Source organism: Desmodus rotundus, chromosome 13 (assembly GCF_022682495.2).
Source record: "Desmodus rotundus isolate HL8 chromosome 13, HLdesRot8A.1, whole genome shotgun sequence".
Taxonomy (NCBI): Eukaryota; Metazoa; Chordata; class Mammalia; order Chiroptera; family Phyllostomidae; genus Desmodus; species Desmodus rotundus.
The window spans coordinates 42,289,665-42,313,449 of NC_071399.1; the positions used below are offsets into that span (position 1 = coordinate 42,289,665).

The window sequence follows — 23,785 nt, forward strand, 5'->3', positions numbered from 1 at the left end:
ATTTTTTCATTGCTTTTTAGAGAGAGAGGCAGAGAGAGAGAGAGAAAGAGGGAGAGAGAGAGGGAGAGGGAGAGAAACATGGATTGGTTCCAGGAACTGAACCTACAACCTAGGTATGTGCCCTGATAAGGAATGGAACCTGCAGCCTTTTGGTTTATGAGATGATGTCAGACCAACCGAGGAAAAACAGGAGCACAAAGCAAAGATTATTAATAATTGGCAATTTTAGAAATTTTCACTTTTGAAAATGTTTAGATACAGGAGAATCCTGGTGTTCTCAACATTGTATAGAAAAATGTGGTTAATCCATTTCCCTTTAAATAACATCCTGATTTCTTCTGTTTCTTTTCCTCTTCTACTTACATGAGACTGATAATGATCTACAAACCACTGACCTGAAAAGGAAGCCAGGCCCTGCTGTTTACAAAGGATCTGGAAGTCCCTGATCTCATTTCCCATCTGTTTTTTTTGAAAAGAATTTTTTTACAGGGTTTTGTCCTCACTTTTTACTATATGCTGTCAACAAATAATCTCAATACTTTATTTTGAGCTTTTTACTGAGAAGTACTCTTTTGATAACTTCCTTGAAATTTTTATCAGTCAGAATTCGGTGGCTAACATGTACTCTCTGTGAGCATTGTGGTTTCTGGGATATTCGTGTCTAGGATTTTACCTTCCTAAAAAACCTGGATAAAATAATAGTTCTGAATCGACATTGGCCAGAACTTCAGGAGATGCATATTTTAATTCTAGTTCAAGTGTAATACCTTTTACAGAAAACAGTGACAGATCATTCTTTTATAATCAAACGTGCCTTAAAAAGAAGAGTTTATTTTTCTGATAGCACTGCGCAGCTGAGTTGAAGAATGTATTTATTTAGCTTATAGTTTATGGTTATACTACTTGTGCAAAGGGCTCAGCCTTGTGAGATGCTTAACAGTATAAATAAATGATAGCATTTCTGCTTTCAAGTTGCTTAAAACTTAGGAGAGGAGATAACTAATATTAGTAATAAGAAGAATATGACCAATGTCATGGCAGAAATGGAGTCCCATGGAAATTTATTCTATTAAGTTTAAGATAGTGGGACATTCCCTTGCTAAGAGTTCTTTAACTGTTGGAAATGCAAAAGTCCAGTGTAAGAGAGAAGCCACGGTTCATGTCAGACAGTGGCCAGAATGGTTAAGAGTATGAGGATGCTTATGGGGACAGGATGTTGGGGAGTACCTTCACTTATGAAGGAGGGAATGGGGAAGCAGAGACAGAAAGTAAGGAAAGAACCAGGAAGTCCAGGGATCCTGGAAGGCAGCAAGAGCAATTTGAGGAAGGCAGGCAGACAGTGGACAGTTGTGCGCTCTTGGCTCATGAGGTGGGGAGAAAAATCGTGAGAGTAGGTAACTAGGATGGATGTCTTTGCCAATTAAGATATTTTCTAGCCAGGGCTGAAGAAGTGAGTGGGTGTTACACAGAGGTTTGCATTAAATAGGAGAGAGAAGGAATCATTTGGCTCAGCAACAACAAGAGGTTTTTATCAGGATCAGGGAAATAAAAGAATGGGCTAAGGAGGAAAGTACAGGTATGAGGAAGAGATTGAAGATGTAAGAGACTGTATTTTGCCATGTATAATGCTCACTTTTTTGCCCAAGTTTTTGAGGGAAAATAAAGATGTGCTTTATACATGTGTAGTACTAATTCTGTATCTATATAAATGTTTTAAGTTCTTTTATGACCAAAAATGTGCGTGTGCATTATATATGGGTGTGCATTTTACATGGCAAAATAGGTATTATGGGAATGTGTTTTGAAGCAAGGCACTTCAGGGGTCTAATGGGATGGTATTAAAGGTCTTTGGGGGAAGAATTCAGGTAGAAGAGACAGGTCTATCTCTGAACTGCAAAGAGAGATCTGGATATTAAGAAATTTAGAGGTGAATTGGGCTCAGGTGAGCCCAGATGAGGTGCAGCTTGGGGGAGAGTAGGGGAAGTTTGGAAAGCAGGCTATGGGGAGTAGGATAGGGAGGGGTAACAGTAGGAATCATCAGATAGCATCCCCACTGCTGTGACTGTGGCCACAGCCTTTACCCTTTTTTGACTTGGTTAATGTAAAAGCCTCCTATCAAGCCTTCTGGATCCTGTTCTAACAGAGTCGTCAGAGTGGTTATTTAAGAAGTTTAAAAGGTCAGATGACGTCACTCCTGTATTTGGGGCCTCTCAGGAAAGGCCTTACCCAGGCCCCAAAGGCCTGTGATTCTGTCTCCCCACTACCTCTCTGTCTCCCCACTGTCTCTGCTGCAGCCACGCTGGCTCAGTGGAGAGGTAGGGGCTCCTTTTATCATTCCTGCCTTAGGACCTTTTCTCTCCCTGTTCCCTCTGCCTGGCACATTCTTTACCTAGCTGTCCCTCACCTGCAGACCTTTTCCCAGATCTTACCTTCTCAGTGAGGCCCTTGCTACTGCCATACCCTCCAACCCCCTTTGGCATTCCTGGCCCTCTTTACCTTGTTTTGTTTCATTTTTTTTCTCACTGTATCACCTATCTACTGCAGACATACTTACTTACATCTTTATTGTTTATTCATGTGAACTCCATACAGCTAGAGGAAGAATTAAATCAAGATGGTATCTTATGACAGAGATAGCTTAAGCACGTGGAGATTTATTTATGAGGGAGGACCCCCCCAAAATGTAATTATTTTCTGGAGGGTGGGCCCCTAACAGGCTTCCCTGCTGGGTGAGTGTTTTAGGAACCCATCTGTAGCAGCATAGTAGCTGGTATTGTTGTGAGAGGCTGCGTTTGGCTTCAGTGAATTTTTTTGAAGACTCGATGCGTTTGCCCATTTCCCGATGGGTGATTTACGAGCGCACCTGCCCACACCATGCTGAGTGTTCAGCTGTTTTTGACCAGAATTGGCATGACCCCTATGCCCCACCCTCCCTATTCAGCTGATCTCACCGTAAGCAGCTTTTTGTTTTGTTTGTTCCCCGGGATGAAAAAAGTCCTCAAAGGGAAACATTTTGCCAATGTGGAAGAGGTGAAACAAAAAACAATAGAAGCACCAAAAGGCATTAATATTGACAAGTTCAAAAACTTTTGAGCAGTGGAAAAAAGTCTCGATAGGTGTTTTGGACCAGATGGAGAGTACTTTGAAGGTGACTGAAGTTTAAACATGTAAGAATAAATGCACAATTTCTTACAGATAAATTCCATTGGGGGGGTGTCACCCCTCTTATACTCTATCTGTAGCATTCATTGAGTATCGTTCTTTATTATAACTTATTTATAACTATGACTGTTTAATTTCTCCCTAAATAGAAAAGAAAATCTCTATGAGAGTAGCAAACTATAGTGTTTTGAAAATTCATTTTGCCTTTGCCAGAGTTCCTACAAGAAGTTTTTATTTGTGGTAGGCATTTAACATGTATTAAAGAAATGGATGGATTTGGGATCTTGGCACTAGCTGCTTTTGAGGTGGTAAGAGCATGTCTCAAGGTGGCAGATGAGGGAGTAGAGGAGAGGGAGATATAATATGTAGGCATGCAAAAACAGAAAACAAAAGTCCTTAAAGAAAAATAAAGTTTAGTTTTGGCTTCAGAATTATGAGATGCCATTTAAAATATTACCAGGCACAAAATCTTTATGGGTCCTACAACCAGAAAGGGTCCTGCTGTGCCCATACCTCTGCTTTTCTACCCAAGTTGCTTGGCAGAGTGTGCGCCGCAGTGTGCAGCCTTATGTCAGCAGCACCTTGAGTGTGTGCGTGAGATTCAGAGGGTACAAATGAAATTCAGCAAAGTCCCTGATGTCAGAAGTCTCTGAATCAGGGCTTCCCCATCTGCTTAGCATTTTATCTGCAAAGCATAATCTCTGCTCTGCTGTGTTTAAAATTTTAAATGTATATGACAATTTAGGAAACAGGACATTATGCAGTTACAAAAGTGCCCTGATGTCTCACCAGTTGCTGAAACGCTGTCTCATTTGGAACCTCAATTGATCTCATAACTAAATAGAACAATCTCCATTTTAAAGTCCCAACTGCCATTCTCTCAGCAAACACTTAGTCGTGCCAGATGTTATGCATGCAAGGTGTTGGAGAAGCAAAGATGAATAGTATAGTTGGAGGTTCTCAAGTCTAATAGGAGATACAGGGAGGTTTTTGAGTAATTTCAGTAGAATGCCATGTGCTAATTGAGGGCAGTGTGCTGCAGGAGCCCTGAGGTTGGTCTGAGCAGCTCTGCAGCCAGGCAGAGGGGTCTGTGCAGTAGGGGATCAGAAGTTCCACATGTGCTAGAGGGTTGGAGAAGGACAGGAGAAGAGTCAAAAAACATCAATACGGCTGATCTTGGAAGGTCTTAGGTCATGCGGAGGAGTATGGACTTTGTTCTGGTAATAGTGAAGAGTCATTGAAAGACTTTAATCTGAGGCATGATGCTATCAGATCAAAGTTTCAGAAAGATGACTGGCAGCTGTGTAGAGAATGGATAAGAGGCATAATAGAAGGAAGGTGGACATACCAGTTAGGGAGGGCGCCGTACTGAGGTTCATACAAGAGCATCCTCATTCTGTGTGTTGTCATGGGGATGTATAGCAAGAAAAGTCATTGACCTCACAGGGTGATGCTGTTGAGGGAACAGAGAAAAACAGTTCAAGATGGAAGCTTAGGGACCATGCAGAAGCCTAGTGAACAGAAGCTGTTAGAAAGAGGTAGAGAAATGTCCATTTCTCTGGGCATAATCAAGGCTCTACCCTTGAAATGTTTTAATTAGTTCCTTGGGAGTTATTTTTTGTTAGATTCTTCCAAACAATCTGAATGGACTTCCTTCTTCAGACCCTTGTCTTGTTCCATGCTTTGTCCATTTTCTTAATTATTAGTGAATTAAACATTGAAAATGGAATTGTCTGATCTTAATAGAATGTGCGGGCTGCCAAGACATGATCTCCCAGTGAGACGTGGGGAACGCCTTATGTGGATTGTAGTTTCCAGCCTAGTTTGGGACTGAATCTCCTCGAAAGCGCGTCATCTGCTCTAAAACAAATGCATGTGCCAGATATTTGGAAAGGCCTCGTTACTGCTGTGCTCAGTAAGTCACAACAAAGTTCCCAGAGTGTATAACAGTAATGTTTAATACTGCCCTGGATACAAAAGGTTTAATGTATGGACAAATGCAGCCAAGGGGTATATCCAGCAGGCATCAAAGGGACCTAACCCCACAGACACAGGAGGCATCTACAGTTTGGCTCAGACCTAGAGATGAAAGGAAGGAGGTGTGAGGAGCCATCAGTCTAAGAGGGGGTAGTTGAAAACCTGAGATAACTTTAAAACGTTGAAGTCGACACTGTCTCTACTTGGCCTAGTTGAGCACAGTAAAAATTCAACTCAAGACTTAATCTTTAGTGAGGGAGATGGGCCAGGCCTGAGGGAAGCCCACCTACAGAGCTTCCAGTCTTACTTAGACCGTCTGGCCTTTCATCTCTGGTGGCATCCTCTGCCCTCCCTCCCTACACTGAGTTCGGCCTCTCCTAGCCCCACTGCAGCGTTTCCCTTCTCCTGGAAGATCAAAGGACTTTGTCTATGACAGATGCATTAAGTTCTCAAAGATACGAAGGGATAATTCTATTAAATTGAGAAGACACAAAAACAAATGTAACTACAGGTGCTTTATATGGAATTACAAACAGGAGAGGTTGACTGCTAAGCGAAGATAGTCTGCATTTTAGCCTAAGGGTAGACTGGAGTTGACCAGGCTCTGAGATCTGGTGGGCTTCACTGTCCAGCATGTCAACGGAATGGCTCTTGGGCCTTTTCTCTGACCTCAGGCTGTCTGTTCCTTAGAGGTGAGGGGGCAGGTACCTAGGAAATTTCTGTTCACTCCATTCGTTCTGTAGCCATGTGGCTTCTAACCTGTTAGGAGAGACCCCTCTTCGTTCATCTAACTTAGGTGCTCTGTTTCAGACATCCTAGGGGCTGTCTCTTCCTATTTCTAAGTCTGTACTCCCTGTGATGTTTGTTTTTCTGTCTAGGACAAGACATTCCCAGTCCCATGCTCCTTTGGATAGGAGAGATGGGGAGACAATGTGTGGCGGATCCACACAGCAAGAGGTTGCAGCCCACCCTCGTCTCTGGAATATTGTCTTTAGCTCATTGTTTATGTGGTCCCAGGAGAAGGGTGGGCCATTGTTTCAGTCTCTTAATTAAAACCCTATAAAATAAGATATTTTAAATACCCAGTGGATATGAATACTTCCCACCAGGAATTAAGAGGGCTATTTTTTTTATAGTTTCATGCCCATTGTAAAATGAGTAATAAGAAATTCAATGCCATACGAGTTGAGCGGGTTAGAAGAATACAGAAATGATGACACAAAAACATGTCTTTGTCAATACTCGTGCCTCTATTTATTTATGTCTATGTAGTGAATCTTCCCTCCTTTTAATCTGACAATTCCTTTTGTTAAAAAAAAATAAATGGGACTATAAACCAAAGCAGATAGAGGATTAATTTTTTTCTGGATGTCTTTTATGTTTTAGTATCTCACTAAGCAATTCATAACACATAAACCATTTGAGAGAGACAAGACTTAGAATTCCATGTTCACAGCTGTGGAATTTTTAAACCACAAAGGAAACCTGGAAATCCTAAAAAACTCTTTATTTTATGGATGTGGAAAGTTAAAACTTTCCCCCAAGATCATACAGCTAGTTAGAGGCTGAGCTCAGATGAAAACTTAGGTTTCTTGGCTCTCAATTCAAACCCCTTTCCATTGTCACTTCTCAAATTCTTCCATAGGAAGTTTAATTAAATTATGTGCTTCGCTTTGCTTGTGGTTTGAAACATGAGCTTCTCTGTATCCCAGCCTCAGTGGGTCAAAGTAGCATGTTGGCCAGCACTGATGGGAGGAAGACGGAGCCCTGACCAGGTTGGGGTCAGGAATTTTGATAGTAGAGAGGGATTTCAAGTTGAAGCTGAAGAAACGGGGTTATAGCAGGCTATCAGGGAAGAGAAATGAGTGATGAAGAAGAGGGGCAGGAAATGCCAGGAAGTCCCAGGCTTGGTACCAGTTGAAGAGACCTGCTACCTCTGTATTTTCCCTTTAGATGGCCCATGACTCTGCCTCCCTGGGCTGAGCATCCACATGTGGCTCATAGCCAATCAAATGATCTCAGTTTTTGGAGGCAGTCGTTTGAACCAAGAGAAAATAAAAATTTTGTAAATAGAAAAAAGATCTATTTAAAATTTCTTATTCCAGACCAGATTTGCAGGTCATTGTAAATTTTACTCTTTATATTCTGGTCCGGGGACAACTCTGTACCTCTTCAACTCATTCCATGTGTGAGGTCATAAGCCTGTGTGTTGGTGTAGTTTTAGTGTTATTTAATTCAAATTTAATTAGAGTTCTAGGAATTTTTCCCTTTGAATATAAGGTCTGTCCAGAAAAAAGGCCAGCCATTGTTAATATAATGAGAACAGTTTGTGAGACATTAATGTAACCTGACAGTCAAGGAGAGTGGAATTCCAATTGGAATGAGCATATGTAAACAGTGACAACTTCACTGTACTAGTTACTGGGATCAGTAGAAGCCATTGAGTGAGCATGTGTACTGTGTGGCCATCACATTCAAAATGACTGAGCGAGTAGACCAATGAATCTGCTTCAAATTTTGCATTAAGCTTTAATATTCCTCCATGGAAACTATTAGGATGACTCAGAAGGCTGTAGCTATGGGCAGCTGGTGATTGGCAGCTTCATCATGACAACCCTCCCACTCAAGCATCACGTCTTGTGCAGTTTTTGGTGAAACATCAAATCACCCACATAACTCAGCCCCCTTACAGCCCAGGTTTGGGGCCCCGTGACTTCTGACTTTTCCCCAAACTAAAATCACCTCTGAAAGGAAGAGATTTCAGACCATCAGTGAGATTCAGGAAAATACAATGAGGCAGCTGATGGTGATTGGGAGAACTGTGTGAGGTCCCAAGGTGCCTACTTTGAAGTGGACTAAGGTGTCATTGTCCTATGTACAATGTTTCTTGTATCTTCTTTAATAAAGGTCTCTGTTTTTCATAGCACATGGCTGGATACCTTCTGGACAGACCTCATAGAACACATTTTCAGTTATAGCATTTAATAGGTTTGTTTCTTTCATGTGTCTCCAAAGAGCTAATCTCATTCATTAAGTCTTGATTTTGCTCTTTTAACTTTCCAAGGGTATGCTTATCTCCAAGTTTCAAGAGTATTCAGTACAAGTACTGAACACACTTTTAGTAATCTTGTACAATGTAGTTTAAGCATCTTTGCCTCAGGATACATCTTCCCGATGTCGCCTCCAACCCCCTGTTGAATTTAGACTCCCCTACTCTTTCCTCTCATAGCAGCCTGTGTGTCTGTATTTTCTTCTCTCATACTTTACTTATCACACATATAGTACTACTTATAGCACTTATCACAGTCTTAATACATTATTTCCTTACCTCCTTCTGTCATCAGATGGTAAACTCTACATTTTATTTATTTTTTAACAATATATTTTATTGATTATGCTATTACAGTTGTGCCATGTTTTCTCTCCCCTTTATGCCCCTCCACCCTGCACTGCCCCCACCCCCCAGCATTCCTCCCCTTAGTTCATGTCCGTGGGTCATACGTGTAAGTTCTTTGGCTTCTCCATTTCCTATGCTATTCTTAACCTCCTCTCTCTATTTTGTACCTACCATTTATGCTTCTTATTCCCTGTACCTTTTCCCCACATTCTCCTCCCTCCCCCTCCCTGCCAAGAACCCTCCATGTGATCTCCATTTCTGTGATTCTGTTCCTGTTCTAGCTGTTTGCTTAGGGGTTTTTTTGCTTTTTAGGTTCAGTTGTTGATAGTTGTAAGTTTGTTGTCGTTTTACTGTTTGTAGTTTTGATCATCTTCTTTTTCTTAGATAAGCCCCTCTAACATTTCATATGATAAGGGCTCAGTGATGATGAACTCCTTTAACTTGACCTTATCTGAGAAGCACTTTATCTGCCCTTCCATTTTAAATGATAGCTTTGCTGGATAGAGTCATCTTGGATGTAGGTCCTTGCCTTTCATGATTTGGAATACTTGTATCCAGCCCCTTCTTTGCCTGTAAGGTTTCTTTTGAGAAATCAGCTGATAGCCTTAAGGCCACTCCTTTCTAGGTAACTGTCTCCTTTTCTCTTGCTGCTGTTAAGATTGTCTCCTTATCTTTAATCTTGAGTAATGTAATTATGATGTGCCTTGGTGTATGCTTCCTTGGGTCCAACTTCTTTGGGACTCTTTGAGCTTCCTGGACTTCCTGGAAGTCTATTTCCTTTGCCAGACTGGGGAAGTTCTCTTTCATTATTTGTTCAAATAAGTTTTCCATTTCTTGCTCTTCCTCTTCTCCTTCTGGCACCCCTATGATTTGGATGTTGGAACATTTAAAGAAGTCCTGGAGGTTCCTAAGTGTCTCCTCACTTTTTTGAATTCTTGTTTCTTCATTCTGTTCTTGGTGAATGTTTCTTTCTTCCTTCTGGTCCACAGCATTGCTTTGAGTCCTGGTTTCCTTCCCTTCACTGTTGGTTCCCTGTATGTTTTACTTCATTTCACTTTGCATAGCCTTCACTTTTTCCTCTGTTTTGCTACATTATCAACCATTGCTGCGTGCATCCTGATTATCAGTGTTTTGAACTCTGCATCTGATGGGTTGTCTCTCTCCTCATCGCTTAGTTCTTTCTCTGGAGTTTTGATCTATTCTTTCATTTGGGCCATGTTTCTTTGTCTTAGCACAACCATTACATTTTAAGGGGCATAGCCTTAGGTATTTGCCATGGTTGGGCAACCCACTTCAAATTGTGGTGCCATATGTGGGGGAGGGGTATAAGAGGGGAAAATGCCACTTGTTCGTCTCTCAGTGGGCTTTCAGTAACTTCCCAGCTACCCACAAGCAAATATGCCCCTTCTCATGCTAATTCCAGGGAGGGTGGGTTTGTGTATATTTTAGGACCCTGTGGGTCTCTCCAGTGAACTCTCATGTGAGGCTGAGATTTTCTCCAGCCGCTGCAACCTCCACAGGGTTTTTCGGTGAGAGGTTTTGAGGCTTTATTTCCCCATGCTGTAACCCTAGGTTGAAAAGTCTGTCTCACTCCCCAGTTGTTCCTCCCAGTTAATCCGCACACAAGTGTGGGGCCACCAGCCTCTGCCTCGCCCACCGGGTCCTCCAGCCACTGCCTTGCCACTCATCCTTTCTGCCCTAGCTGCCCGTCTCTACCCCTCCTACCAGTCTGAATGAATGTTTCTCTTTTACTTCTTGGTTGTTGGACTTTCATAGAGTTCTATTTTCTGGCAGTTCTGGTTGTTTTTTGTTTTTAAATATTTTGTTGTCCTTCTTTTGGTTGTGTGAGGAGGTAAAGTGTATATATTTACTCCTCCATCTTGGCCAGAAGTCCTCTACATTTTATTTAACATGGTGTCTTCAGTGCTAGTTCAGTGTCTGTTGGTAGAAAGTAGGGACCCAGTAGAAGGACAGAGGGTTGAAGGTTAGGGAGAGGGAGAGAGGGATGGATGGATGGAATGATATTTATGCTGACCCCTTAAGTGATGAGTAGACTATTCTTTGGGAAGAGAAGCCACTAAAGTCTATTCTCAAGGTCTAACAGACACTTTTTCTTACTTTACCATTCTTAGGACACTGACTGAGTAGAGGATGAGTGTAAAACCGAGATTGCAATTTAGTGAATCCCCTCAATGCTTCTCTCCTGATGCTATACTGTGTGACATTTTCATGAAAATGGCAGTATTCTCCAATCCTTCAGTTAGGAAATGTTCCTGTTCTCTTACAGTTTTGTTTTAATCTTGTTACTGTTATCTATTTCAGTATAACAAATGACCCCAAAGCTGGTAATTTATTGTTTCTCACTATTCTGAAATGTGTTTGAGGCTAACCTGGGTAGTTCTGCTTTATTTAGTGTCTAAAGGGGCTGGGATGTTTAAGATGACTTCCTCACTCACATTGAGGTACTTCAACTAGGACGGCTGGCACCAGCTAGAGGCTGCAGGGCACCTTTCTATATATGGCTTCTCCATATGGGTAGCATGGACTTTTTTACAGCGTGGTGGTCTCAAGGTAGTAGATCTTTTAATGTGCTGGTTGTCTTCCAAAAAGGAAGAATCAGAAGCGCCACTTCTCCTAAAGTCTAGGCTTGGAACTGGTGTGGCATCACGTCTGCCTCATTTTATCAGTGGATGGCCACCCAGATTCAAAGGGGGGCGGGGGATAGGCTTCACCTTTTGGTGTGAGGAATAGCATGCACATATAGTGAAGGACAGACAGTAAGCATCTAAAAGAGATGATCTAAATACCACAGATACGTACAAAAAGAAATACACATAAAAATAACATTTAAGCTAGATACATAATAAAGGAGCATGTTGAATTTAAGGGCCTGGTTTTAAAGAAATGTGCTAAGTTTATTTGGATGAAGTCTCCGGAGGAATAAAGGGGCTCTGTGTGGTCAGTAAACTAAGCTTTATCAAAATCATAGGACTTGATCAGAAATGGAGTCAAACCTAGTATTCTGGTATTGGTGGGTGGTAATAAACATAGGGGTGATTGGTTTAATTGTTTAGTGTTCTCTTATTTGTAAAGGTCAAGTCTCTATTGGTTTTGCTTTCTTTTGAAAGTGAGAAAATAATGACACTTTGATCCATGAGAATAAAAAGATTCATTATTTATTTTCTAAAATTTAGTAATGTGACCCTTGTTTAGAAAAGTGTCACATTACTAAATTTTCTTGAGTTGGTAATTCACTGGGAAAATTTTGTAATCCATTTTATTTCCTCCTAGTCTTATGATGGGAAGTGGGCTGAAATGACCCACATAGTTCTAATTCTTAACCTGAACCATTTCCTCAACATATTTAAAGTATAGACATTAGTTTCAAAAATCTTGATAGACACAAATAATCAAGATAAGGACATAGTAAGTGGGGATATTAAGATGCCTACACAATTTCTTAAGCAATTTTCCTTTACTAATATTATACTTGATTCCTAACACTTTTGACAATCATTCTGTAATTGATATGTTACTTAGAAGCTTTTTGAATAGATTGTGCCTCTGCAGTGCTTATTGTCACATATCTTTATGACATTTCATGGTAATAGGTGTGTAATAGGAGTCACATTTTGTTTGTGATATTTGCAAAGAAATCAAGGCATCCAGGGTCTTAAAAGCCCTCTTGGAGGTGGAATGAATTAATGATTCATTTGTGAAGGACTTTGGTGGAGAATAGAGTTCCTTATTTTCCTTTCTTTAGAATAAGGGAGCCTTATTTTATAAATAAGAGATAAAATTAATTTCAAAGATGAACACAGTGCAAGAAAAGAGTAAATGTAGGTGAAGCAGACACAACACAGAAAATGTGGGCAGGAAGTAAAATTATGTTGTGCACAAAATATATGCCCTGGGGTTCTCTGCCTGTGCTGGAGGTGGGGGCGGGGAGGAGGGAGGGAGGCAAGGATCACAAATTCGACCCAAAGCTTCTTCTAACCAAGGGAAGAAGAGAAACAGCTGGGACAAGTGCTAGGCAATGCCAGTTTAGTAATTAGCTGCGAAGAGCCAACTGGGTAGATTCTGTTAGCAAAATGTTTTCATGTATACTGTTTTATAATCTGTTGATAGTTCCAAGGATTATAGTCCATGGGAGAAAAAATCTAGAACATTCCTTTCTGAAGCCTGACACCCAGTTTTCTCTATCAACATGATTGTCCCTTACAAACAATGTTAATTGGGATAGATGTGCTTCTGCCTGAAGTCATGAGGCATTTTATTATTTGAATAAGCATTTAAGCCTCATGAAACAAGAATAGTCCTAAGGTTCATAGGAGGGGAGGTAGAATTCACAACTCATGGAGTCAATCAACAAATATTGATTAAGGATCTTCTATTTGGTTGCCCTGCTCTTCAGCGCTGGGGTTGTGGCAGTGAACAACAGACATAAAAGGCAATTAAGAGATGGATGGTGGTGATGGTTGCACAGCTGTGTAAATGTGCAATGACACTGACCTATACACTTAAAAATGGTTACAATTATAAATTTTATAACAATTTAAAAAAATTAAGGAAATTAAAAAGCAGTATAATGAGACTAGATCAAGTACTGAGTGTTAGGGACTTTCCGAATGGGCCTTTACCTTGCCTGAGGGGAGCAGAAGGGCTCCCTGGAGGGGTCATTAGGAAGAAGCAGGGGCTATTGCCCTGCGTGACTTTTGAACTTTAGGGTGTCAGATTGGATCTCTTGGGTGTGAGCTAAGGAGGAAGGTGGAAGTTGCACTGGCTGGTAGAGGCTCAAGTGACTGTCCATTCCAGGCCCTACTGTACTTGGAGGCTGGCCCCTTTCCTTCTTCACTTAACCACGTCCCTGCCTGGTGCTTTCCTTCACAGACAGCCATTCTGAGACGACAGGGTCGATACAGATGCTCCACAGTTCCTGCAAACGCACAAGAGGAAGCACAGACCTTGTTTGTTACAGAGGTAATGTGTTTCTTCTACACTAATTTGTGTCATTTTAAATCATTTTTTTCTAATGCCTCCTCATCTTCTTTAAATTTTAATGGTGTTGTCAAGAAAGTGTCAGAGAGGTAATTATATTTTATAATAAAAGTTAAAATCAGAGAAGAATGAAGTTTTCAGAATCTGAAGCTTAGAAATGTCAATAGAAGACAAAACATGAACTCTGTAGAACTTATAAAATAAAGGGCAACTTGTAAATGAACTCAAGAGTGTAATGTCAGAGCCTTTTTTATTGATATTTTTTAATGGATACTCAGCACAGACATTTATGTATTTATTTACTTAATTTCATGTTTATATTTGGAACTTATTTTCAAGACTAGTTCAATATTTATGAAGTGCCAGGTGAAGGTGAGCTGAGCCTGATGATCTCTGATCAACGTTTAATTGCTGTTACTTTTGTTTGAACATACAAACGATTGTTACGAGGAAGAAAGAAAAGTTACTGCATTTAGATTGCCGCTCCCCACCTTGGAGTGTTTGTTTCTTCCTCCAGTTGCGTTTAGGTAGGATGAATTAATTAGGTTTTAATTTTGTTTCTTGAAGTGCTCCTTCATTTAAAAATAATGGATTTTTAACCCCATTTTCTAGATACTAAATATATCCATTGATAAAGTTGCCCACTATAAGGAAGTTATGCTTTTATAAGTGAAGACCAATTAAAATAACAAGATTTAGTTTCCATGGAGATTTTTGAAAAGTTAAATATGTATTTAAATGTTTTAAAGTGTGTTCTCTCATCCTTCTGGAAAGGTAACTTCTTATCTTACTTCCTTTGCTACTATACTACTAAAATTAATTCTAGACATATCTAGCTAGGTATGTTATACATTCTTAAATGTTTATTTTAAAACAGGATGTAGGCTAATTATGACCTACAGGCAAAATCTGGCCTGCAGCCTGTTTTTATAAATAAAGTTTTATTGCAGCACAGCCACACCCAATTGCTTGTATTGCCTATAACTGCTTTTATATCACAGATCAGAGCTGAGTGGTTACAACAGAGACACTAGGTCCCTCAAAGCTGAAAATGTTTACTATCTGGCCATTTGTAGGAAAAGTGTTGACTTTTGTCTTAAAGCATGTAGCAAAATTATTAATTACTAATTCAGATTTCCCAGCTACTTAAAAAAATATAGTTTTTGAAGGGCAGCTCTCCAGTAAGTTCTTTAATTGTTGTAGGTTGAGCAATAGCGGCTTTATCCGGCTTTATCCAGTGCTGCCGGAGCCAACATAACTACACTCCCTTGGTACCCTTCCAGTAGGGTGGAGCAGAACAACACTTCCTCTCCATCCTCTCGTCCAGAGGAGATTGACCTAATGGCTTTTTAAAAAACAACTTCAAAAACCTTTCAGTATAACTTCAAAATATTATTGAATTTTACAAGTTTGAAAGGTCATGAAATCAGTCAGAAGGGTGTTGTTAGAGACTAGTTCTCTGGACACTGATTTCTAATTGAACCCATTGTTTCCTAGACTTTCTACATCCCCAGAGGGATGGGTGTTGCTTGCCTTAGTCTCTGTTTCTACTTTGGAATTTAGCAGATACCTGCTATGTGGGCAGTCAACAATGGCTTATTAAATGACTGAACCTCTGTCTACTTAACCTGGCTAACTATGGGTTTTGTTTGGGGTTTTTTGGCAGTTCCTTGTAATTTAAAATATTTAAATATTATGTTTTGTACTAATTTTACCTAAGGTATTAAAAATCTGGGTACTCAGGTGTTCCACTCCTAAATGCACATGATTGTGTATGTCTGTGCTTATTTATTTTTTAATTGGGCGGGTACATTTTATACTTCAAAATTATTGTAATGACCTGCAAGAGACTTTGGTGGCACAATGTTAGTGGCTGTGCATGGTGAAAACCACCATGGCCCTGAGGGCTGCTTCTGTCTTGGATTTGACTTCACAAGGAGAATAGGAGCATGTCCACAAGACTGTATCATTCACAGTCAGACTTGACTTAGCTGTTCCAAACCTAAGGAAAATTCTGAAATCATACTGGTTTTGGGATGTAATTTTGAGTGTAGATGTCTGGTATTTTAAATGTGAAAATGCTTGAAAAACTTAAAAGCATTTACAAGAATAGTATTTAAAAGACATTTGTAACTACATAGCAAAGAAATTGGAAAGTTGTTTAGCTCCCACATCTCACTCTGTTCTTGATCCTTCTCTGCTATTTATTACACCTGTCTGACTGATGATGGGAAAAACTTCCATTACCTTCCCTTCACAGCCTTGCCAGTAAAGTGCGTAGCATAGAGGCTGGCACGAGAGAAGCACCCGCTCTTGTTGCTATAGTTACTTTTACGACTTAGGGTGGAGGGGAGTTTGCCTTAGAAGATGTTTGGGTGTAGGCTGTGAAATAGATAAAAAGGTTGGCAATTAGTGAAGCAAGCAGCCAGAGTCAAGTCAACTAGGTAAGACAAATATATTTGTCTACCCATGTTTTCACTTACTCATTTTTTTGTGTGCCATACTGAGGTCTACATATGTGTAGTTAAAAGCTGATTACACAGAAAAATTATTAGGACTAAGCTGATGGTAACTAAATCAAACATGTCACCTCTTAATTTTGACTTATCCATATTTGAAGATCTGGCAGATGCAGCCCTATAGTCTTCAGCCTCTGTGTACTGCTCAATGGATCCTCCCAGGTAGATGAATGAAAGACACCATGCTGGCCCATTGGGTCTGTTATGTGAGGGTAGTTTAGTGCATTCTCTGTAGGTTAGTGGCATAGATAGAATCCTTGGCAATGGAATGCTCCATAATTTGTGCATTCCACACACACATACACATAAGATGTCACTGTGCCACTAAAAAAATGGAATCCTTCCTTTTAATAACCTATGTTCCTTATAAATAGAAGGAAAAACTGAGGGCAAATTTATATAATATTGACTAACAGAGACCGTTGTAATATTAGTAAATACCATGAAAGCATCTTATGGTTCACAGTTTCTCTTCATTTTCATGTTCTAGTAAAGGCCACTACTTAAGAACCAAGTGCTTTTAAGGCAGAAACTACATTTTGTTATGTAAATGTAGCAAGAGGAGGTGAAATTTGTCTCCTATAAAATCTGCTCTCAGATGACAGCTAAGGGGGGAGGGCGGGAGGAGGGACGGAGGAAAAAGGACTCATGGACATGGACAACAGTGTGGTGATTGCAAGGTGAAAGTGGGGTATAAGGAGACTAAATGATAATGGAAAAAATACAATTCAAAAAAAGGGAAAAAATCTCAAATTCTCAAAAAAATCAAAAATTCTCAAAATCTCAAAAATCTCAAGAAAAATCTCAAATCTCAAATGAATGATGGTAACCTAAAGTGACCCCTCTCCCAGGGGTAATGTTTCAATCAGTGGTTCTTAAGCTTCAGAGGAAACTGTAATGGTGTAATTTTAGGCATGAGAGGGTTAAGGGGAAAATTTTTTTTTGATGTTTGCATGGATATGCATTCATAAATCTTCCTAAACATTTTCTAAATCATCACATATATATTTTGTATTTTTCTCATATACTTTCTATTTTTTTGATCCCCCCCAATAGTGCATCAAAACCTATAACTCCGACTGGCATCTCGTGAAGTATAAATATGAAGATTACTCAGGAGAGTTTCGACAGCTTCCAAAGTGAGTCAGTGGTCAGACCACACAAGGTGGTGTTATCCACATAGGGAAAATTCTTTATACTGAAAATGTTTAGGGAGGTGTGTGACTGCTCTGCAATCAAAGTAATTGGAGAAATACTTCCAGATGGTTTGTGTGTATATGGGGTAGCTGTTGTTTACAGTACATTTGATAATAGGACTCGATCCTAGTACTCTGGGCTTGGCATAGATGGTTTAATTATGTCCAGTGATTCTTTTCAGGGTACCACTGTCAAAACACAAACAGGTAAAATTTTTTCAGTGAGAAATAGAAAACAAAGAAAATAAATATAAGGATATTGAAAATGCTACATTGTGTTTTCTCTTAAAAAGAATATTTTTAAGAAACAAAATTTTATGTTTTTCATATTGAGTAAATAAGAATTTTTGTTTCATTTTTTATTGAATGAATTTTATGTAAAAAGTATATCGTAGAACAAGCATTTCCCAGACAAACTTCTTTGCCTCCTTTAAAGTATTAACTCATTCTAGAATACACTAAAAGCAGGTGTGTTTAGATGGATTAGTGGTGGTTAAAGTGAACCAGAGATAGGTAGGTTGCACCTGGAGAGGATATAGAAGAGTATACCCTTAAATGATGGAGTTAGCAAATTTAAGTATAGTTGATCATGAAAATTGAAAGCAAATAACGATGGATTGTTTCAAAAGTAATCATCGCCAATGAAAATTTTACTTGAGACCCTATTAATATATTTTTCTTTGTGTTTGTTGCATCTATAGGCTTAATTTGTTTACACTATTCTTGGTGAACCTAGCTATTTGTTTTTTCTATTTGTGTGGTTCAGCCACTCCTTAAGAATGTTTAGCCAACTTCCCGAGTGCCTTTTTTAAACCTCAGCCAAGAATACTCCCTTCCAGCATTATCTTCTCCAGATGAGCATGCCTCTTAGTTCTATATTTATCCAGTACTCATGTGGGGATTTAAAAATCCTTCCCATTTGATCAGATCACTTGATAGTTTTGTTCGTACCATTCTCATGGCTGAAAAAGAATAGATTGTGAGAAGTATCGAACTTACTATACGATATACTTTTACTGCTGGTAGATACACTTTCACTTTCTGGCATTAATAAGAGGAGTTTCTGATTGTGGTGACAATGAGAGGGAAGATTATAACAGTGAATAAGAACACAGATTCTGTTCTATGTCATCTACTTGCTCTGCTCTCTAAGCCTCAGTTTCCTCACCTATTAAATGATCTTGACACCAGTCCCCACCATCTAAAGGTCTAGAGGAGATAACATGTGCAGTACACAGTGCAGTGCTTACTATATAATAGCTATTTAATAAATGCTAGCCGTTACTTTTACTGTCCTGTTTTTGTTGTGAGTGCCATCATCTAAGACTATGGTTCCTAATAAATTTAAATGCAGTAACCTCATTTTCCATGCTGTCTCTTAAACTGCATATTAAAAGGTATTCTACCAAGACTTACTTTATTAACAAACATTCCCACTTTGAAATACCTATATAACTCTGAACAAGCTATGCCATCTTAACTCCACTAAGAAAAACAATAGCATTGATGGTTTTTATTCTTTATCTGAGTGGGCCAGCTATGGATTTGTTAAATGCTGTTTCCTCTTGACTGGAGAAGATATGCAGCATCTCTTCATGGATTAGGTAATTGTAAAACAAATTGTTTTTCTTCTTGTTAAAGCAAAGTGGCCAAGTTGGATAAACTTCCTGTTCATGTCTATGAAGTTGACGAGGAGGTTGACAAAGATGAGGTAGGATGATCTCTCAGAGATTTAAAAATTGATTTGTTTTGTAGACTTAGAAGATAATTAGAAAATTACCAACATTTAGCCAAAACAGGGATTGGAAACAGGGGAAGAATTTTTTAAAATGTGTTGTTTGATTGATTGAAATAAGGTTTCTGTTTCAACTTAACTACTTAGTATGAATAGCATGTTCTTCTGGTCCTGTTTATTTGTTCTGAGATCATTTTCAAAGGCCTGGATGAGATTTGGTTATACTGTTAAAAGATATCAAGATTACTTAAACCTTAAGTTTATATTGTCTTTTAATAGGATGTCTTAAAACAAACTGGTAGCCAGTAAATTTTAAATGGCTGTTTTTTTCAGTGATTGCTTTGAGTGAAGTATGTAGTACCCAGAAGCTCTGATTTTAAACCCTCCCCCCCTGCCGCCCCGCTATTATTGGAGAAATGATTCTGGCTAGGGAAGTGTATAAAAGGAGCGGACGTGAAGGTGACTATGTCCACTGAGCAAGGCAAACCTAATAAAATGTTAGTGCTACCCATCTCTGCATTTCTCTTTCTCCTCTACTCATTATTGGGTACTTCATCATGAGTTTAGTTTTTCTTTTCTTTTTTTAATTGTCAGCTAAGCCAATAACACCAGCCACTCAAGAACTTTAACAATGTCCTTGGTAGCAAACTATTTTAGAAACCACTTTTAAAGTAATTCTGGGAAGAGGAGGTAGTCATTCAAAATGAAAAACAAAATATCAAAAACTTGGTGCTAATTAATAGTAAGAGGAAGACCAATTAAAATATGGTAATGGATGTAAGGACACACAAAACAAAACTGTAAAATCCCAGACAGATAAGTTATTTCTATTATTGCCTGTAATAACAACAATAAAACCACCAATATTAATATTGAGATAGTCTAAAATCAAGCATAAAATGAGTCTTTTTGCCGTTGTCTGCTTGATTACAAAAGTAAGAATTGTAATCAGAGACTAGCTTTAGGAGGTGTGAGCTAGGTAACCTGACACTGTGTGGCCTCCTCTTCTCAGGGTACCTACTGAGATATGTAATGGGCACAGCCTTAAAGATGGAAAGCAGTCACAAGGGAGTACTCTTAAAGAGTGTGGAAGGGTGTGGTGGAAGACTTGCTAGATTGTGTTTTGTGTGTATATATGTTTCATAGCTCTGTTTATTATGTGGACAAATATATACCTATATTTTTAGCAACAGTTGGCAGCACCACCCCCTTACGACCAGATCTCAGAGCTTGGGGTCAGAACTTGAAGGATAAAGAACAACCTGACAGTAACTACAGGGGAGGGAGGAGGGCAATAATGGGAAGGAGGGGGAAGGGTCCTCAAAGAACATGTGTTAAAGACCAGTGGACAAAGCCAAAGGGGGGAAGGAGTAAGGGTGGGAGGTGCTGGTAAGAGGGGTGGGGGAAAGTGGTGGTGGGAAAATGGAGACTGTACTTGAACAACAATGAAAAAAATATTTAGTTTGTGAGGAATAGAATAAATTATTTAAAATATTTGAAAAAAATCTTGAAGGAGCATGTTTCTCTTTATTTTCTAACTCTCCCTCTTTCCTCTCTGTTATATTCTTCCCTCCCTTTCCTTCTTTTCTGTTGCCCCACTATGTTACCTCTCCTTTCTTTATTGGCTCACATTTCCTTCCTTCCTTTCTTTATTCACCTTTCTCTGAACTAAGCCTCTGGGAAGTTTTCCAGGAATTTGCTTTTGTTCTTCAACTATAGGAGAGTGTAATTTGAAAATATTTTTTATGAAACCAGGCAAGACCTTACAACTTGAGTGGTCAAGTGTGGTATGTACTTTTCTGTGGCTCATTAAACACTTAAAAATAAAAACGAAGTGGAACTAGCTTTGCCTTTTAATGGACTAGGGTTTTCAGAAATTTGGCTTGTCCCTCTCTTTCCCTGTTAAGTGGACTCTAAAGGGAGTTGTAGGTGTTAGGGTCAGATGGTTATTCCAGTAAAGGAGCAAGAGCCAACCTGACACCAAATGAATGATTTTCCCATTAACCAGACTCACATAAAATAACATCAGTAATAATGGAAGATTGATTGCGATGTTTTCCTTCTCTCCTAGGATGCTGCCTCCCTTGGCTCTCAGAAGGGTGGAATCACCAAGCATGGGTGGCTGTACAAGGGCAACATGAATAGTGCGATAAGTGTGACCATGAGGGTAAGGAGGCCTGTCACCCTGCTTGTTGTAGGTCTTAGGAATAATGCTCAAAATGAATGGGCGTGCTGTTTTTCCTGACAAAAGTGAAATTGTCTAGTTAGGTGCTTCCCTTTGGTTAATATGATTGATGTCAATCTGTAGAGACCCTTCCACCCACTTACCCTTGTCACCCTCTTACGACCAGTGTGAAGAGATCATCACTGGGCTGGCATGAAAGTTTGAGTGCTAACACAGGTTTTCTTCTCTGTATTAACTATGAAAATGATACTTGGTACTTCATAAACATCACTGAGAGGCTAAACTAAGCGCTTTTGCGGAGGTCTACTGCAACAAAGTCAAGTAAAGTAAAAATTGAGAACTAAAGGGAAAATGGTTACATTGGAAGAAGGTGGCAAAGAGGAAAGTAAAACCAGTGTAAAATCTACTCAGTAGAAATATAGAGCCAGAGAAAAAAGAGGAATAATAATAAATAGAAAAGAAACAGTGGTAGGGTAGACAGGGAGATAAAAATTAAATTGGGGAAAATGCTGACTATCTTAATCCTCAATCTGGAAAATCATTCAGCGTCACAAGGCAGAGAATAGTTTCTATTCTGTGCAAGCAAAAAACCCTAGGGATTTGGAAAGCTTCCATCCCTCTGAACTGTATCCCAAATTGGAGCTCACTGCATTGCTTTTGGGTAGTTATATAAAACCCTAAATTCTGTGGGTGAGAAAAATACTCGTAGATGTTAAGTGAACCACCTCCTTAGAACTGAAATGCAGTGAAATTATTAGATGTGAAAGAGAGTCTTAACTCACCCAGTTACCTAGGGCATTGGCCTGAATTCGATTTGTTTTGGAGAGAACTAAACTTGTTTTTATACATGTGTCAAATTGTGACTTACTGATGTTGTGACTCTCTTCATTTTGAGCTGTGTATGTATTTTTTCTCTCAGTCATTTAAAAGACGGTTTTTCCACCTGATTCAACTTGGTGATGGATCCTACAATTTGAATTTTTATAAAGATGAAAAGATCTCAAAAGAACCGAAAGGATCGATATTTTTGGATTCCTGTATGGGTGTGGTTCAGGTAAATATCGAAAGAGACTATCAAGTTTCCTTATTTGTAAAGTACCATCTAATTTAATCATAGACTTCTAAAAATGGCAATTTCATGGTAGAAATATAGTGGCTGACTTAAAATTAGAACAGGCTTGTTTTTCATCATTTTGGAAGATCTCAGGAATGACAAAGAGATGAATTGTTGTAGTAGGCACCAGTGCTCTTGTGCACGAACTCTTGTGTTTAAAGCCTGACTAGTCACTTTTTAGCTGTGTGGTCTTGGATGGGCTATTAGCTGAAGTTCCTTCATTTGCAAAATTTGGATAGTGATAATGTTTCCTAAATAGACTAAATGAAAGGATTGGATAAGCTAAGTTGGAAATATTTAGAACAGTTCTTAACATCTTAGTGATAACTTTACCAATGACAGAGTAGTATGTGGATCAAGAGATTGGGTTTCAGAACCAGACTGACTTCACATCAACCACTTACCAACTGTGTAACCTCTCTGAGCCTCAGTTTCCTCATTCATTAAGTAGGGACAGTAATAGTACCGAATATGGTTTCTGAGAGGATTAATTAATTAATCTTAAGATGTAACAGCTTATGACAGTGATGGTATGTGGTAAACATTCAGCCAATATTAGGTATTTTTATCATAGTGCTGTTGCAGGTGTAGAGTTATTCTTAAAAATTATTTTTGATTATAGTATGTAAGACATGAATACATACCTATTATAAATATCAGACAATACAGATTGTGGAAGTCCCTGTTGACTCCAATTGCTCCCTTTCCCAAAGAGCTTTTACCAATTTGGTGTTCTCCTTCTATATCTTCATAGAATTGTCTTTGAAAGCAGGTTGCCTGTCCATCCAGGCATCCATCCATTCCCCTGCCATTTTTCAGGAAGATCTAAAATGTGTTGGAAAGCAGAAAGGTAAACAAGGAGTTAGGGTAGGGAGGAGATAAAGTGGAATTAAGGTAAGGAGAAAGTAATATGTTATGAAGACCTAATACCAGTTTTGGGTGGGCAACAAGCTGGGCTCTGCTTTCTAGCTTGGAGACACATTCAGTCACACAGCACACAGATACAATCTAATTACAACGAAGATGAGGGATTTTCTCTTGGGGACGCTCAGACAGAGAGCACTGTGTGATTAAAGAACAATCTCCTTGACAATTCCTCACAATAGATACAGTCACCATTATCAGAGAATCTCTCTTAAATGACTCTATGTTGGTCAATGACATCAGCCTGAAGCTTGATTCTACAAGAAAGGTTGTTTTGTGCCAAAGCGGTTAATGTTAGACACACAGCTCTCTGGTTTGACCCTCAGGTATACTTGTTTATGTATTTGTGTTTACTTAAAATTAAATTACATGTTCATCGGATTACTCATTGGATTTAAATAGTCAAACAGTGCAAAAAGGTAACACTAAAGGCACATTCCTGCCTGTATCACTCCCATTTCACCCACTCCCCACTCTCCTAAAATGATGGTTTTGAACTCTTTTCATGATTTTTTCTGGGATTTGTCTTCATATTGCTAGATAAGCAGTGTTTGTGCTCTTCATGCATCAGTTGTGGA

General features: G+C 39.2%; 1 protein-coding gene across 17 annotated transcripts in view; it reads left to right on the forward strand.

The window, feature by feature from the left end:
• The window catches only part of DOCK9 (dedicator of cytokinesis 9), a 344,395-nt gene that overhangs the window by 159,750 nt on the left and 160,860 nt on the right, over window positions 1-23,785 (forward strand). For all 17 annotated transcript variants that reach the window (XM_045186630.2, XM_024578994.4, XM_053916340.2 and 14 more), the window contains 5 exons: window positions 13,427-13,516; window positions 17,110-17,192; window positions 18,891-18,960; window positions 21,056-21,151; window positions 22,089-22,223. In XM_045186630.2, the coding sequence (XP_045042565.2) occupies window positions 13,427-13,516; window positions 17,110-17,192; window positions 18,891-18,960; window positions 21,056-21,151; window positions 22,089-22,223 (474 nt within the window). The remainder of the gene's footprint in view (window positions 1-13,426; window positions 13,517-17,109; window positions 17,193-18,890; window positions 18,961-21,055; window positions 21,152-22,088; window positions 22,224-23,785) is intronic.